This window comes from Saccopteryx leptura, chromosome 9 (assembly GCF_036850995.1).
Source record: "Saccopteryx leptura isolate mSacLep1 chromosome 9, mSacLep1_pri_phased_curated, whole genome shotgun sequence".
NCBI lineage: Eukaryota > Metazoa > Chordata > Mammalia > Chiroptera > Emballonuridae > Saccopteryx > Saccopteryx leptura.
The window spans coordinates 3,474,843-3,493,218 of NC_089511.1; the positions used below are offsets into that span (position 1 = coordinate 3,474,843).

The 18,376-nt window shown below is 46.8% G+C and overlaps 1 protein-coding gene across 3 annotated transcripts in view; it reads left to right on the forward strand.

Annotated features, from left to right (window-relative positions):
- Nucleotides 1-18,376, forward strand: part of PHKB (phosphorylase kinase regulatory subunit beta) — a 115,754-nt gene that overhangs the window by 16,637 nt on the left and 80,741 nt on the right. For all 3 annotated transcript variants that reach the window (XR_010747056.1, XR_010747055.1, XM_066349907.1), the window contains exons 2-6: nt 5,136-5,225; nt 6,024-6,162; nt 11,902-12,001; nt 16,608-16,715; nt 17,821-17,901. Coding sequence is in view for 1 of the 3 variants with exons in the window: in XM_066349907.1 (XP_066206004.1) it covers nt 5,136-5,225; nt 6,024-6,162; nt 11,902-12,001; nt 16,608-16,715; nt 17,821-17,901 (518 nt within the window). In the remaining 2 variants the exon portion in view is untranslated. The remainder of the gene's footprint in view (nt 1-5,135; nt 5,226-6,023; nt 6,163-11,901; nt 12,002-16,607; nt 16,716-17,820; nt 17,902-18,376) is intronic.

Below are 18,376 nucleotides of genomic sequence, written 5' to 3' on the forward strand. Positions count from 1 at the left end.
TCCCACACAGACCGCCTCGCGATGACCGCCACGCAATGACCGCTTCTCAATGACCGCCACGCAATGACCGCCTCGCGATGACATAACTTCTCTGCGCCTCAGCGTCGTGGCAACCCCAGAGCTCCGTCAGGATGAGGTGTTGTGTGTAATATTAGTGGTAGGCTTTCAAAATTTCCCCTTCTTGTTTGAAAAGATTATGCAGGTAGTAAGTGGATGCCTTCTTATATAATGTTTACAATCAGAACCAGGTAAATGTCACCGTCTTCTCCCTAGAAGTCATTGTTTTGAGCAGTTTGCTTCACATCTGTCTGGACTTTTTAAAGTACTTAACTTGTCTATATATGCATGTACACACACCTGTAGTTATCTTTGTTTAGCTTGTGATACATAGTATCATACCGTATGCCTTGTTCTATGATCACACTATTATTTATTTTTGGTCTTTCATGATATTACCAATAGACTACCTCATTTCTTTACGGTTTTAAGGTGTTTCACAGAATGGAGGTGTCATAATTTACTTGTTCCCCAACGGGGCACACATTTATTCCCTCCTGTTTTAAGTTTCTGTGCATGGATGAACTGAGCAGTAGAGAAAATCATGGTTTATGTTTTGTTTCTTTGTTTTGCAAAGGGCTGTTGGTGACGTTGAAGGTGCTCAAAGTGCTGACTCATGTACAGTGTCGTCACATCTTTTAACTGTAAAGTTAACAAAAGCAGTCATTCTGCCCTGGCCGGTTGGCTCAGTGGTAGAGCGTTGGCCTGGCGTGCAGAAGTCCCGGGTTTGATTCCTGGCCAGGGCACACAGGAGAAGCACCCATCTGCTTCTCCACCCCTCCCCCTCTCCTTCCTCTCTGTCTCTCTCTTCCCCTCCTGCAGCCGAGGCTCCATTGGAGCAAAGATGGAGCACTGGGGATGGCTCTGTGGCCTCTGCCTCAGGCACTAGAGTGGCTCTGGTCGCAACAGAGCGACGCCCCGGAGGGGCAGAGCATCGCCCCCTGGTGGGCAGAGCGTCGCCCCTGGTGGGCGTGCCGGGTGGATCCCAGTCGGGCGCATGCGGGAGTCTGTCTGACTGTCTCTCCCTGTTTCCAGCGTCAGAAAAAAAAAAAAAAATAAGAAAAAAAAAGCAGTCATTCTAAAAGTTAGTGGGAAACGTTCTTCAGCTTGTCTCATTATGCAAATCTGACGAGGTGGGGTTTGATGATCACATCAGAGGATCTGGGCCCCGGAGGAGACAGGTGTAACCTGGTCTTCAGAAGTTTCCTGACACACGTTTTTGTCAGCTTCTCGCCTTCTTTTCCTGCCTCCCCACCAAACATGAACTGCCATCTACTGTGTACTAGTTACGGCCCCTGCTGTTAAGTGGCTTCCAACGTTGGTGTAACACATTAATCAGACAGTGAAAATAAGACGTGATGAGGAAGAGCTGTCAGTTGGTATTTGCAAAGCGCTGGAGGAATGCAGAAGGCGGACAGTGAACTCTGCCACGTGGACCACCCAGTTTAGTTCAGTAAATATTTGTTGAGAACTTCCTCATACCGGCATTAGGGACACAGGTAGAGAACATTCTGGAATAACTTGTCCCTTCCCTAGGAGTGTCCTTCTAGTTTTAATCAGTGGAGAACTCTTAAGAGAATTGGAAGGGGGAAGCAATTATCATTTGAAGCTAATGGTGTAATTTAAATCTCAGAGTTGCTTGAAAAGGTATCACCACATGTAGGATTAACATATATGTAATTGTACTCTGGGGACCCTTGCCATCTCCGCAGCTCAAAAAGCAGTATTCTGATCATTTACTGATGGACCGCCGGTGTGGCTTGCATGTAATCTGTACACTCATATACGAGGCGGCCTCTGTCCTCCTGTGCCAGCTGCTCCGCGCCCTGCCAGCCTCCCCTTCTCCGCGTGGGTGTGTGAGTACCTACACACGAGGACTCCGCAGACCCTGTGGCACTGGCGCAGGCTGACCCTCTACGGTACAGGCTCTTCAGACCCTGCGTTGTTCTCCAATAGCGTGTTGTGGAATGCGCCAGTGCAGGGGCTTTGATTATTCTCTGCTTCTTTGTACGTACTTCTTACTTCTTTGTTAGCCTCTATACGTCACAGTCTTCAAAGCTGAGCTTCTCAGGCTTTCTTAGACCTGTTCCCGACTGACGAATCGCAACTCGTAACATGTCCCATGTCTGCGAAACTAGCTGCTCCCCACTAGCTAAGGCAGGAGAAGATCCTCAACTCGCAGTCATTGAAACACTGCTGGACTTCACCTTGCTCAGTTCCCGATGTTGGAGAGCCATGCGTGCAAGGCGGACGGCAGGTGTGGATAGACTCTTTCCTTGGACTAAGATTTCCCTTCTCAAAAGTTGTGTTTTTCTGCTAGAATCTAGGACCTGCAGAAAGATGAAAGTATGCTGTTTACTTTGTTTCAACTTTGTGTCGTATCCAGTATTGAGTGCTACCTGAAATGCTTTTATGCAAATCAATCTACATTGCCCCGGCAATGGAGACTTTCAGAGACCTCATGCAGCCCACAGAAAGCTAAGCTATTTGTAAACATTCTAAGTCCATGATAGGCTTGAAATATTATATAGAACTGTGATAGCTGAGAAAAAATATGTAGGACAAAAGTTGTATTATTAGATACTAGGGTTTTAATATAGTTCTTGAAAATTAAATTATAAATTAATTCAAGAGAAAATGGTCTATTTGAATGCCATAATTTGGGATGTCCTCTGCTTTTAATTGAGGAGTAATGGATCTTTCTATTCAATATTTTGTAACGTAAATTAAAAAAGGACCAATTTGATCTTTTTAAAATGTATAGACTTAACTACTTACTTTAAAAGCAGTCAAGGAAAAAGAAATTTCCAGTGCATCAAATACCTAAATGGGAAAACTTTATTATTTTTTTACGTAATAAAAAACTTAGCAGAAAATTGAGGAGGCTATATATGTAACCTAGGGGTTGTCAAAAACTTTTTTAAACAGAAAGGAAAACTAGAACCAAGTGAGGAAAGGTAGATATAGTCGTCCGTTCAATTTTTTATACAGTAGCACTGGTATACTAATGACAGCTCAGGGGACGATGCTGTTCACAGGCGAGCAAACCGGACGGCGGTGTGGGGGGTCCGCAGACTCACAGTTCCGGGTGGGAATGAAGTGTAGGGAGGCTCTGCTCCAGTCTCAGACCGGTGAAGCCTTGCAGACAAAGGAGCGCTTACGTTTCTGACAGGAATGTGAGTTGTTTTAGACTTTTTAAAAAATGCGATTTGCCAATATTTTGTAAAAGTACATTTATCATTTAATTCAATACTACTTCTGGGCGTTCAGACCAGAGGTGGGCAGACCTTTTCAATCAAAGCCAGATAGTGAATATTTTAGACTTTGCAGACCTCGTGGTTTTTGTTGCACCCACCCAGTTCTCTGAGGCATCTCTGAGGGCAGAGTTGGGAAGAGCTGTAACGCCCTATTGGGTGGCATTTCCAATGTCCAGGTATATATACATGCAGATAAACCCAAGAACATGTGTAGTAGTTAAATGTAAAATAAATTAGAAAGCGTTGACCTTTGTTTTGTTTTAAATAATTATTTAATTGTAAGTTTATATAGTTGAACTTTCAGTTATGGCTTGTTTCATAACCAGCTGCCCAAATTACTGGAAATTTCACAGCTGGCTCCCTCCAGCTGGTACTGGCTGGCCCCAGCGTGTCTGTGTACAGGGACGCAGTGCTGCTCGTGATGACAAAGCTAGGGAACATTGTGCACCCCCCGCGGGAAGTGGAAGTGAGCTGTACCGTGTCCGCCCCCCGGGACCACATAGCACCACTGCCTGGGTGAGCCCCAGGAGTGTTAAGTGAGGACCAAGAGGTAAGGACGGGCTGGTTCATAATCCCATTTCTGTAAACCAAGCAGTGACACGCTCCCCGTTCTTCCCAGGGGGCCACTCTGGTGTCATTGTGCAGACTCAGTTTTAGAAAACCTCTTCACTCAGAGCAGGTCACTCTGTGTTCCCCATCTTTGTCCACAGATCGTTTCTCTCAGACAGAGGAGGAGGGGCTGTTGCTACGTGTGTAGATAACGTCTTTACTTCAGAATGTTGGCTTTCTGCCTAGACATCCAGGGGTTCCCAGTACCTGGGCTTTAAAGTAGCATACTGGACAGAGCGACTTGATGAACATAAATGCTTTAACTCTTTTTGAAAGTAACAGATTCTTAATGCATGCCAGCACGATTCCCCTCCCCCGGTAGATTACAGCTGTTCTCCTGCGGTGCGGTCAGACTCTATGACGTGTCTGTGACGTGCATTCCCCAACCCAGAGGGGGATTAACTGTGACCTCGAGTTGATAATTTCTGGGTGCTTTTCACGTGAATTGGAGACATTACTTAGGCTGATGGGTGAGGTTCAGTCTTCTTTTCATTCAGCAGTGCTGAGAAAGCACGCTTGTCAGGTGAACAGTTTTCTGTATCTATTTTGTGGCAAATGGTCCCGATGATTGTTCTGTAGCTTTTGAGCAGTGTGGTCTGCCAGCCTTTGGGAGTGGTTTTCATGACTCAGGAACAGAAGCAGGTTCTGCTTATAGTCCATGAATACGGCCAGAGTGTCATCCACCTGGGGGACTGTGGAGGCTTCCGGATGTCAGCAAACCGTCTGAGTGTCTGTGGGCTGATGACTTTGGAACATGTCAGGGTTATTTTTTTTTTTTTTCCTTGAGGTTTTGGGGGGTATGATCATTTGACAGAAAATTGCCCAGTCAAGCATGAATGTAGGGATACAGTTTGGATTTCAGGGCATATTAGAAAATGTATTTCTCAAGCAGAATTAATACGATTGAGCTAGTGACTACACCGTGTATGAGTGACACTTGATTTGTTCGGACCAGCATACTCCATGATGAAGTGAGTGGGACTGACTGCGGGGTGAGGGGGGGCCTCTCACAGTCGGACCTTCTGTACTTGTTACGGGGGAGCTCTCTTCTCTCTCCTTCCCGCACTGAAAACCTAAACGGTGGTGACACAGGGCAGTTTGCCTATAAAAAGGACAATTAGATTACTAGGCACTGCTTCATCATTTGTTTGGAAGTTTTGGTTTATCTGGGTGAAAATGACCAAATTTGATGAGTGTTAATTTTTCTTTTAGGCTCAGTTTATGAACCTCTTAAAAGCATCCATCTTCTGAAACCTGATAATGAAACTCTGTGGGACAAGCTGGATCATTATTACAGAGTCGGTAAGCAGCATCTGAGGGAGACCTGGCCTTGGGCATGGCGACTAGTACTTGCCCGGCCTCAGTTACGTCCCGGGCGTCACGCGGTAGCCGTGTCCTCTCATCCGGCCGTCGTGGTAGTTTCCGTGCTCAGTCCACTCCCTGTTCCAACTGCGTGTTAGTACCGGGACCGTAGAAGGCCCGCGACAAGTCACATCTGTCACCAGTGTGTAACCATTTCTAACTCATTGAGGTACAAAAGGTAATCTCAGGTGACTTTTACTAACGTCAGGTCCCTATTTTCCTGCCACTGTTTTGCTTTGTTTTTGCCAGTATCCATCCGGAAATTTTTGCTTTCTATGTGAGTAAGCGACTCTGTGGTATGTGTGTAGGGGTGTCTCTCTGTTCGCCTGACCATGAGTTGGAAATGCCTAATAGTTTTTTTTGTCAGATGGCTTCATGTGCCATATACTTAGCCTAGTGTGGCAAATAGATAAAATTTGATTTATTTGTCTCCCCTAAGGTAAGGATTTTTTGTTGTTGTTTTAACTTCACGTAAAACCTTAATTCAACTTCCTCTGGTCAAGGTTCTGGTATCTATTTTCATGTTACCCTTTTATTATCTTCGTCGCCATAGCTAGTAGCTCAGGAGATCGGCCGGAGTGCCTTGACGGTAAGTTGTTCCTACGTCTTCAAGAGTTTTATATTCCAGCTGAGTTTAGACGCCGCCAAGTTGTCAGGAGTGGGGTGAGGCCGAGGAAGCCTGTGGGGCCAGCCGGCCGGCCAGCTGCACCATTCATGCTTTTCCCGCCTCCATTGCAGTGAAGTCGACACTGCTGCTGTACCAGAGCCCGACCACCGGCCTCTTTCCCACCAAGACGTGCGGCGACGACCCCAAGGCCAAGGTCCACGACAGCCTGTACTGCGCCGCGGCCGCCTGGGCTCTGGCCCTGGCGTACAGGTGAGCCCGCGTGCGCCCTGTCTGTCGCGCCAGGTCTAGGCGAGAGGGGGCTGTTCACCCCAGGCGTGTGGGTCAGCCGTGGCCGGATCGCTGGGCTCTGCTGCCGGCTTGCTGTGTGCGTGCGGCTGTTCGCACCTCCTCGGAGGCCTCTACACCTTGTCGTTTCCTAAGGGCTCACGTGAGACAAGTTGTAAGATGTTATGCCTAGAATTTCTTGTCTCTGGGTTTGCAGATCAGTGAGTTGCCCGTTCTCATTGAGTTGGTTAGGGTTGATCACAGAGGAGTTGACAGTGACCGAATTTCTCACATGATAAAACTGGGGCCCAGATAGCTAAAGATCTGTTCAAAATCACCCAGCTAGTCAATGACAGAGCCAGGGCCAGGACCCCCCAACTCCTACCCCACCCCCAGTTTAGAGTTCTTCTCACTGCACTTCATTGGGTATTACTTGTTAAATCTGGTTGAAAGTCAAGTAATTCTCTGACAAAGTAAAAAAAAAAATCTTTACATGATACGGAATTTCTCCTTTATTTCATTCTGTATCAAAAGTATTCATCTTATTATATATCGAAAACATCCACTGACATTATTGGTTTTAATACATTTAACCCTTATTAAGATTAGGTTTCTGGCCCTGGCCGGTTGGCTCAGTGGTAGAGGGTCGGCCTGGCGTGTGCAAGTCCCAGATTCGATTCCTGGCCAGGGCACACAGGAGAGGCTCCCATCTGCTTCTCCACCCTTCCCCCTCTCCTTCCTCTCTGTCTCTCTCTTCTCCTCCTGCAGCCAAGGCTCCATTGGAGCAAAGTTGGCCTGGGTGCTGATGATGGCTCTGTCCACCTTAGGTGCTAGAATGCCAGTGGATGTAGCTATCATTCATAGAAGACAAAAAAAAAAAAAAAAAGCTGTAAAAATGGCTAGATTAAGAAAGACTAAAGAAATATGACAACCATACACAGTGCATGTGTCTTGATTGAACCCAGTCAAGGACCATGCCTTAGGGCATGCCGGTGGATGCCCATTGGTCGCATGCGGGAGTCTCTCTGCCTCCCCGCTTCTCACTTCAGAAAAAATACAAAAAAAAAAAAAAAAAATAGGTTTCTGAGTATTAATTTTCTGACAGTGACACATGCATGTACCTCTGATTTGAAAATGGTGTCTTTCACATCAACGTGACTCCTTGGTCTTGAATCATCAGTGTGTCACATTTGTAAGGGAAAGTCAGATACTGAGACGATGTGAGGCATGCTTGTTATTGCAGCATCCCTACAAGCATTTCTCCCCCTGTTCTGCATGAGCACAGTGTGGCTTCACTTAGTGTCCAGCTGTTGCTGGTCCCAGGGGTTCAGGAAGCACCAGTAGCACCTTAATCAAGTGGCCAAGCGGGGGGTGGGCAGGCTGACATCAGCACCTTCCGATGTGACATGGTGGTTAAGCGCATGTCACCCACGTTGACTTCCTATCAAAATGGTTAAATGGAGCTACCTGTGTTTTTGGCTTTTTGTAAATCAACTCACCTGAACTCCTAAAAAATGTAGCTATCATTCATAGAAGACAAAAAAAAAAAAAAAAAAAAGCTGTAAAAATGGCTAGATTAAGAAAGACTAAAGAAATATGACAACCATACACAGTGCATGTGTCTTGATTGAACCCAGTCAAGGACCATGCCTTAAAAAGAACCCTGTGAAGTGTATGTTGGGGATAATTGGATGAATTGGATAGAGACTGTGTGTTAGATATAGATACTGTAGTCTCAATATTAAATTTCTCAGGTGTGGTAATGATATCGTGGTTGTCAGGAGACAACCTTTTGTTTTCAGGAGATACCTCTTTGGTGTGTAGGGATGCCAATGTTTATAGTGTGCTTTCAAATAGTGCGGGAAATAAATTATAGGCAGAGGATGCAAGCTGATTTTAATTATCGTTAGTCCAGGTGAAGAGCGGAAGGTTTATTCATTGCAGTATCCTTATGATTCCAACTATTGTAATTATTTTATTTCATAAATAATTATATTCTTTTGATTTATGTGGTTCAGGTTAAACCTATTTCTGAACCTAGTCAATATCACAACATTTGTTAAAGGAAAGTTTAACCTGTACCTTGTGGCATGTTACAGTGTGTCACGTTTCTGCAGTTGTTTCTAATTAGACTTCTGGAAGAAGACATAAGTTTAAATTAGAGTTTAAATATGGAATTTCATTTACTTTTTATATTTGAGAAGGGTAGTGATGATTTCAGAGTGTTGATTTGGAAGAGAATTGCAGATGGGTAAATGTTGTCTATATCAGACAGCACCAGGCAGACATCGAGGAGAAGCTGGTGGCTGTGCCCGGGGGTGGTGGTGCCTTCCTGTCTATATCAGACAGAGGAACACACCAGGCAGACACCGAGGAGAACCTGGCGGCCGTGGCCGGGGGGTGGGGGTGCCTTCCTGTCTATATCAGACAGAGGAACACACCAGGCAGACACCGAGGAGAACCTGGTGGCCGTGGGGGGGGGTGCCTTCCTGTCTATATCAGACAGGGGAACACACCAGGCAGACACCGAGGAGAACCTGGTGGCCGTGGCCAGGGGGGGGGGGCGGGGGGGGCCTTCCTGTCTATATCAGACAGAGGAACACACCAGGCAGACACCGAGGAGAACCTGGTGGCCGTGGCGGGGGGTAGGGGGGGAAGGTGCCTTCCTGTCTATATCAGACAGGGGAACACACCAGGCAGACACCGAGGAGAACCTGGTGGCCGTGCCCGGGGGTGGGGGTGCCTTCCTGTCTATATCAGACAGAGGAACACACCAGGCAGACACCGAGGAGAACCTGGTGGCCGTGCCCAGGGTGGTGGTGCCTTCCTGTCTATATCAGACAGAGGAACACACCAGGCAGACACCGAGGAGAACCTGGTGGCCGTGGCCGGGGGGGGGGGGGGGGGGGGCCTTCCTGTCTATATGAGACAGAGGAACACACCAGGCAGACACCGAGGAGAACCTGGTGGCCGTGCCCGGGGGGGGGGGGCGGGGGGGCCTTCCTGTCTATATGAGACAGAGGAACACACCAGGCAGACACCGAGGAGAACCTGGTGGCCATGGCGGGGGGGGGTGGTGGTGCCTTCCTGTCTATATCAGACAGAGGATCACACCAGGCAGACACCGAGGAGAACCTGGTGGCCGTGCCCAGGGTGGTGGTGCCTTCCTGTCTATATCAGACAGAGGATCACACCAGGCAGACACCGAGGAGAACCTGGTGGCCGTGCCCGGGGGGGGGGGGGGGGCGGGGGGGCCTTCCTGTCTATATCAGACAGAGGAACACACCAGGCAGACACCGAGGAGAAGCTGGTGGTCGTGGCCGGGGGGTGGGGGTGCCTTCCTGTCTATATCAGACAGAGGAACACACCAGGCAGACACCGAGGAGAACCTGGTGGCCGTGCCCGGGGGGGGGGGGGGGGGGGGGGGCCTTCCTGTCTATATCAGACAGAGGAACACACCAGGCAGACACCGAGGAGAACCTGGTGGCCGTGGGGGGGTGGTGCCTTCCTGTCTATATCAGACAGAGGAACACACCAGGCAGACACCGAGGAGAACCTGGTGGCCGTGCCCGGGGGGGGGGGGGCGGGGGGGCCTTCCTGTCTATATCAGACAGAGGAACACACCAGGCAGACACCGAGGAGAACCTGGTGGCCGTGGCGGAGGGGGGGGTGCCTTCCTGTCTATATCAGACAGAGGAACACACCAGGCAGACACCGAGGAGAACCTGGTGGCCGTGCCCGGGGGTGGGGGTGCCTTCCTGCAGGACGGGACCCTCTTTCCCTGGCGTCACATTTACAGCTGCTGTAGGAGTTGCATATACTAAGAGGTGACCCTCGTTAGAGCCAGGAAACAATGAAGCCACAGAGCTGTTTCCACCAATAACATCCGCAGTTTCTTCTCCTTCAGGTTTGCCTGTGGGAAGTAACGCACCAATGACAGGGTGCGAGTGTGCACTTTCTTTGCTAGTTACATGTTTATACAATAAGTAGGGCGTTCTGGTGTAGATATCAGATTAAGACTTCATCCTGTATAAATAGTTTGATCAATACTTGCACAAAGCTTGTGGTCAATAAATCGACTAGAATTAAGTTTCAGGTTGTCTCATTTATTTTTTTAAAATTAAAATTAATCTTCAGCTCATCTTAAAACTTGGATTTGCATACATATAGCCTGCCAGAAGACGCTGAATTGCCGGTTCCCGGTAGAAAATAGAGGACTTACTTTGGCTCACTAGATCCATAAATACATCCTGATGCCTAAGTGCTTCTACTCGAATGCAGCTCATCTTTTACGTTCTCACTCGGAAGAGAAATATTATGGTTACTATTTTATTTGCAGGAGAAAGGAGAAACGGGAGAACGTCATTAAAATAGAAAGGTTCTTTATTTGTGGCTGAATTATTCTGGACTATTTTTAGTCTTGGTGAAATGCTTGTTGAAATTAGAGGCAGAGAAGTATTTTAAAGACAACTTTAGGAAAAATCGGTTTTGTTCTATTCCGAATCATTATTATTTTTTAGACGAGAGAGGAGTTGTACACAGAACAGTTCATGGAGCTCACTGTTTCCAGCTGTGCTGTTTCCTCTCTGGCTCAGGGTCTGGTCCACTGTTACCCGCGCTCTAATTCTCCTCGATTAAAGCGCTGGTGCCTGGCATGGGCGGAACTGGAGCAGAGAGCAGACCGTGCTCGTTTCACTGCAGTGCCCACACGTGAGGGGAGGATTGATCGTCTCATGACGGCTAGCTTAACCTTTCCCTGACATTCTCTGTACTGTGCTGAACTTGGTCATCCTCCTTCCTAGTAGTGGCGTGTGGATCTGCAGCTAGACGACCAGGTCACTGTCATCTACTTTGGAAGGAGACAGGTGACATCATTTTTTTGCCAAGTGAGGGATGATCGCCAGGTACCTTTTTTAAGATTTAGTGAAATAACGAATAAGCTCCTTTTGGTTTTCAGTAGTGGGTGACTCTTCTCCACCTTCGGAAGGCTGCCGATCAATAATGGGGACAGAATAACTGAAGGACAAGGGAACATCTTAGTTTAACAGTTAGTTTTTAGCTGTTCTTTCTTTTTAGAAGCTAGTGATGTAAACAGTGGTCCATTGATTTTAAAGTAAGACCTGAAAATATAAAATTTCCCACCCAGATCCATTCCGTGCCCTAGTGGATGTGTGTTCAGTTGAGGGTGCCTGTAACTGAAGTGCCCGCCTTTGCTTTTTACGTGGTTATTTAATAGCATGTGGTGGGGAAAGAGGGTCTGTGCCTGGCCTGGCCCGCGCTCCCTTCAATCCGGCGGCACCGTGTAACCCAGAGGGATTGGTGGTAAAGATTGCCTCTCAGTCTGTAACAGTGAGTTTTGAAAATCTTTTGGTAGATTCATTTTCTAATACAGAAACTTGCAGCCTTTAAAATTCTAAATTTAAAAAAAATTAAAATTTCGGCCAAGTCGATGTGGTAAATAACGTATGCTGTGTTTAAAGCAACTGGTCTACTTTCCTTAAAAGGAAAAATCAGCACAAGAGTCACCATAGGATTCCCCCCCCCCCTTTTTCTAATTGCAGCATTTCTAAGCCTCTGCTGGGAAAACCGTTTCACTGCTCAGAAGGAGGAGGCGTTGTCAGAACACAGGATTAGCCAGATAGTTTAAATTCTTAATTATCAAAAGCTCTGCTCCCTTTTCAAATCCGTTTCCCACTTCTTTCACGAGTTATCTCTCCCGCCCAGGCGCATTGACGATGACAGGGGACGGACCCACGAGCTGGAGCACTCGGCCATCAAATGCATGCGCGGGATTCTCTACTGCTACATGCGGCAAGCCGATAAGGTAAGCACGGCGGCTTGGACCGCAGCCCGCACGTCGTCCGTCCGGGAGGATTAATTCAGCCCATACGTACGGGCAGTAGCACCCTCTGCAGAGGAGTGCACCTCCAGACGGTGCAGCCCCGCCAGGGGCGCTTAGGTAGGCCCCAGCAGCCTCTGCCTCCCAGCCCCTGGCTTTCAAACTCCGACATTGAAGAAACACCTGAGCGCCAGGGGCGACTGAGTGTCGTTATTCAGACTTCAGTTTCGTTTGTAGTTTGGACCTGCTGTTTGCTCAGTGAAGACTTGGTTCTCAGGAACCCCACAGTAGCCATAATTCTGCTCTGTGTTATAAGTAACTGGAGAAAACCCTGAGCAGATCTCCCTCTGGCCACACGGCTGCTCTGACCTAAGGAAGACTTTGGTGGAGAGATCTAGCACTTCCTTCCCATGTGACAAGGACAGGAGGTGCAGACTCGGAAAGCTGCCGGGGTTGTCGCGGGAACTGCAGAGACACCTGTATGTGATAAACTTGTCACCTGCAAAGCTCCACACAGGTAGAGGAATAAGGCGTCCCCCGCTTACCGACAGCTCTACATCCCCTCGTCCTAGGACTACGTGTCCATGTGCATGCACGTGTGTGGCATGTGACCCTAGGGCCACCTCCAGGTTGGGAACGTGTTGGCAGAGATGCACACCCGTAACTATATGGGCCATTTTGATTATGTAACATTTTGTATGTTTTTATTGTGAATATTGTTTTAAATTACAACGACAGCGATAGCACATTTTCTCTTTAAGACCTATCTGAGGTTAAAACTTAAAAAGAAAATCATCTATTTTCTGTCACCAAAATACGGCAACAAGAAAATGTTACTTGGCAGAAATAAATTTATTCACAGGCTGGTAATAGAGATAGGTGACACACCTGTAATTTGTCTACTGAGATGTAACTCTGAAAATCATTATAAAGGTTTCTCAATGCTTGGAATAAAGCACTATGTCATACTGACATACTTGAATTAAACTAGTATGCCATATATATTGAAATAATTACGATTAAAGTTATTTTTTTGTAAGTGTGTGAGGTTTACTGTTTGCTTGACATTTATCATTTCATGAATGCTTAATGTCGACGAAGTCAACTTCTTTTCTCGCAGGGAAGCGTCAAGAGCCATGAATCTCAGCCTTGGCTGAAGCCAGTGGGTCCAAATTAGACCCGTTTATCAGAAGGAGGGAAATGATGTCAGATAAAGTTTTCTCTCGGTGCCTTGCTTAAGTCAATTCTTTCTTTCTTTTTTTTTTTTTTTTGTAATTTAGTTTTTAATTTATTCTGTTGACATGCTTTCAAGGGTCCCACTCAATGTAACACCACCTACACCCCACATCACATTAGTCAATTTTTCATTTCCCTTCCTAAATATCATTCAACCTTGCTAACAGTCTCCACAATTATGCTTTCTTTTGCTTACAGCATGAGTGGGACTTAAGCTGTCTTGAATTCCTTTGCGTATAAAGAATAAGCACTTTTTTCTTACGTCCAGTGGTCGGTCATTAAATTTAAGTGAGTTGTGAGTTTTAAGAAGATATGAATGGCCCTGGAATTAGGCATTTATGCATACCACAAAATGAGGGGCTTAAAATTTTTTAAAGCATTTTTGTGGTCATACAGTGTCTGGATGTCCACACCTGTCAAAGCAGGAGTGGAGGGTGTATATCCCTGTGGCCCCGGACGGCTGGGAGGGGCTGACCCAGGGAAACAGAACCACGTGCCCCGCTCACGGCTGCCTGCCACGCCTTCGGCCTCTTGGGGGGTGCTCACCTCTCCTGCATGATCCCCAGCAGCAGGGAATGCTTCCGTGTTCTGACACGTGAAGGAGGGGTCTTTGGGCCTTTCTTCAGAAACAGAGGAAGCCCGTCTGTAGTGGTCACTCTCTGTGTGATCTTAGGCTTGTCTTCTGCATCTCCTCAAGTCACATCAGGACTGAGGGGTCCGAGGCTGTCTCCTTTCATCAATTACTCACCACAAAACACACTTCCTGACACATTTCCTAAGAATTCCACCTGCGAGGTGTTTTTAAATTCAGGAATTCTGAATTTGAGTGGATAAGTAGAGCTGTCCTTGATCTGCAGAATGTAGAGCAGTCTGGCTTCTGTCTATGATAGTCTTGTCTGTCTCAGTGCTTCCTCATTAACGTTAGGTGTTTTCACCCTTAAATGCCCATATATCTGTTCTCTCGTTTGCTCTGCTCACATTTGCTGGGGAGAGGCATTTATAATTTTTCAAAATGGATTTAATCTGCAAGTTGGAGAGCAGAGATTTGCTTTCCAATAGGCTATGAATATTGCTGTCTTTATTGGCTTAAAAATTTTGTTTAAAATGCTACTAAGTAATTTTTAATTCATGAGAAATCATTAAAATTTTATGAAATTTATTCTTTCAGGATTGCCTTGTAAAGTGATTTTTCCTACCTAACTGCATATTTTAAGGCTATAAATTAAGAATCAAGTTACTGTTTCCTAAACGAGAAGCTATTAATTTACAGTGATTCAAGTTTTCAGAAAAAAATTAAAGCAGCAATTAAAGTAGAAGCAGCGAAAACATTTTTAGATTTTATTTTAGTCTAGCAAATTTTGCTTTAACCATTCTTTACTTTTACCCACCAGATGCCAGACATTGTAAAATACTAATTAATGTCTCCTTGATTGGGTCGCCTTTAAGAGTACCTTTTGTCTATAATTCACATAGAATTCACCCCATTACATTTCAAAGCCTATATAGACTTTGGGTCCCTTTTCTTTTTCCTAAGATGTTAAATTATTTGTCTTTTAGCAGCAGTAAGGCTGAGAGAGTGTAGTTATGTAATTTTCCGAGCACCTTGACTCATCAAGTAGCTGCTTTTCTCCGACACTGTGATTGAAGATAAATTCTCCTGCTGGGCACTCGTGTGCCTGCGCATCACCGTGAGCAAGTTACCTTCGACAGCTCAGCAACATTTTATTAACCTATTCCAGAACCACATCTGTTCATCAAATCAGCAAAGCGGATTTTGTTTTAATTTAACCGTGGTTTTGTCTAAGCACCCCGAATCCTGTCGAGCCCCGAGATACTCGTCGTGGAGGTGTGGGAGGGGCGACCACGCTGACGTCTGTCTGTCTGTGTAGTCTGAGACCGGCGCCCACAGTGGGAGACATTGAGAAGGGACAGCCCTCTTCCTGTGGTTGGGTTCACACTGGACAGGGGACGCACATCCCCGCTGTCCCCTCGTTTTCTCCTTCCCGATGACCCGCTCCAGGTCCTGACTTGTCATTGTGTTGACCTCAGTCACAGGGTGGGCTGTGTTTGTGCATCACTTTATGTGATGATAGAAATGTTCTGTGTTACTGTGCTAAACAATACGGACGCTTCTAGTCACCTGTGGCCTTCGAGCACTTGAAATGTGGCCAGTGTGACTGAGGGACTAGATTTCCAAATTTTATTGAATGTGATTTACTTGGTCCTGTGTAGACAGTGGCTACCATTTTGGATAATGTAGCTTCTAGAAGCTTATAAGATAGCTGGAGATACAGGCAAGTAATAAAAATCCAAGACAGTAGAAGGAACTGAGGGATGAGCACCCTGATGTGGGAGCCCAAAGGAAGGAATTTACTTGGGGCTCAGAAGGGACTTGATAAAAGAAGATGGTTTTTGAGATAGGATTTTAAGGAGAAGAATTTTGAAGGTGAAGAGACTATGTCTCTAACCTTAACAAGTGACACAAGGCAAGGTCACGACCACCCAGAGACTGTCATCCCTTTATACCTTTTCAAAGAGGGAGGCAGCCCACTGCCTTTACAAGGAGCTGTGTGTCGTATCCACGGTCTGTTCCTGCTCGTCCCCTGTGTCCGGGGACCAGCCCAGCCCTTGGCGTACGATTGTGTCAGTAGACCTTTACCAGGTCGAATCGCAAGGACCCAGACGAGTAGGTGGATCGTGTTGTCCTTGGCGTTTGTCGGTGAGATCATGTAGTATTTACTTCGTAGTCTCACGTGGTTAAATGTTACGTCCAATTAGTCAGTAAAGGTATGGACTGTGTTCCCTTAGAATCGTCACCTTAGTGAGGAGAGAGAGTATAGGTGGGGAAGGGAAGGACAGCGGGTTGACAGGAGCATCGGTGACACTCTGTGATCCTGAGAGAAGGAAACAGCACTTGCTGTGTTGGACGCTCCCCGAATTAGAATGTGGCCTGAAGCACTCTGTCACTGAGCGTCCTGTAAGCACTTCCCAGCAGCAGTGCAGTGGGTGCAGACCCAGACACGCTGTCCCGCAGAGGGAAGCCTCCGATAAGATGCAGAACGTTGCAGACGCCGCTGGTAGTGCGCTAACGTGCTCCCCGCTGCACCTGGGTTGCTGTGTCTGTGAAACACCAATTATGTCGTCACCATAACGCTATTCTGTTAGCAGTTACCGGCTTTGTCTGGTTTGTTTCTTGACTCCAGTAACATTTCTGCTTCGTTCTGTCTTCCACCTACCTATATAAAGATGTAACTTTCTCCATGCAAAAGTTTTCATGAAAAAGTAACTTATAATCTCTCATCTTGGGTGAGACTCTGAACGACTAGCTTTATGTCCATTTTATATCCGATTCCAGGTCCAGCAGTTTAAGCAAGACCCACGCCCGACCACGTGTCTTCACTCTGTTTTCGACGTGCTCACGGGAGACGAGATCCTCTCCTACGAGGAGTATGGCCACCTTCAGGTAAAAAGGCTACGCCAGTCTTCTGTACTTACCCCCTACCACAGAGAAGATTCGAGGCTGTGGGCAATTTTTAAAAAAAATGTTGATTTCATAAACTGTTCAACACAGAAGTAGAAAACCAACCGTGACACAAGGGTCAGCGGCCTCCTGGTCCGCACGCACAGACGGGCAGCAGGAAGGGCTATCATGTTAGGGCTGCCCAAAAGCCAGAGCCTGCAGTTTCTTCAGTGACAAAAGCTTCTGCTTGTTCTCACGTTTGAGAGAATTCCAGCGCTTAAGGGCCTTGGGAGTCCACGGCAGGTGATGGGCGGTGACAGCAGGTCAGGAGCTTTGTGGAGTGACAGCCCGTCTGGAACGTGTCAGTTCTCGATAAAGCGAAAGCACGGCCCTGAGGTGAAATTCCAGAGGGCGCTCTGGGGCTGTGGGTGTGTCTTCCGGGCTGTGTTAGGTTTTTATCTGCAGTCGCAGCGCTCTGCTCCCGTAGGGTTTTATGCTTTGCTCTGACTTTCCTGTCTCAGTCTGTGCAGCTCTCAGTTGGGCAGCCTGTGGCCTTGTTTCAGGGACACGAATATTGTACGCACTGCTTGTACCTTTAACGGGTTTTCCTCCTGCTGCTCTTTTGGGTCCGCCATCTTTAGGACAGACGACTTCTATTCATCCTCTTCTACTAAAACAAGAATATCTTTTCACAGTGCCTCTTTCTAGCGAACAGAAATGTCTTCCTTCAGTACAACTCCTCCGGTGCAAGGTCTCCCTTTCTAGAGCACAGAGACTCTCAAACTTATCTGTAACCAATGAATGAGTGAGACTTGGCATTTTAGGAATATGTGGTTTCTCCACCTTCTCTCTGTAATCGTCATATAGTTAGGTTTTATGTGCGTCTTCTTTGGCAAATCAGTTCACTATCTGAAATAGGGTTTTCAGAAGTTAACGGCTCATTTGAGTTGTATCTGAGTTTAAGCTCATTGCCAGGCACTGCAGGGAGGGAGGGAGGTTTTGCAGGCCTGGGTGAGAGCAGATCGCCTGTGGGTTGTGTTTACAGTTCATCACCCGCATGCCATTCCTGCTGTGTCTGTCCTTTAACCTCTCCCCCTTCTGTCCGCAGATCTGCGGGGTGTCCCTGTACCTCCTCTACCTGGTGGAGATGGTCTCCTCGGGGCTGCAGGTCATCTACAACACGGACGAGGTGCGCCGCGCCGGCCCCTCATCGCTGAGGACGGAGTATTGTTATTATTTTACTATTTAAAGCTTATTTTCAGTCTCATCAAGTGTGGATTATCCTTCAGTTCATATGTACTCAGATGCAGGGTTTAGGATATTGGGTCCAAACGTCTTTGTGTTTTCAGTGCAGAGCACTCTGAAAATGAACAGACACGTGGCAGGTTGTAAACCCTTCTTCTGCGAGGCCTCTGTTTGGGTGATCGGGAACAAGAACCGACTTGCAGAAAATTGTAGCAACAGTGAGAGGAAAAGAGCACTCGCAGCTTTTCTCAGTTATGATGTTTCTCTCTCTCTCTCTCTTTCTTTCTTTCACATCCTTTTTAAAAGTAGAAAGGTACTTTTATTACATTGTATTAATTTTATTGTCAGGGCCCCTCAGCCGGGTTCTTGATGTTTTTCAGAAGGTAAATACCACGCTTTTATTCTTACTGGAAATTGGA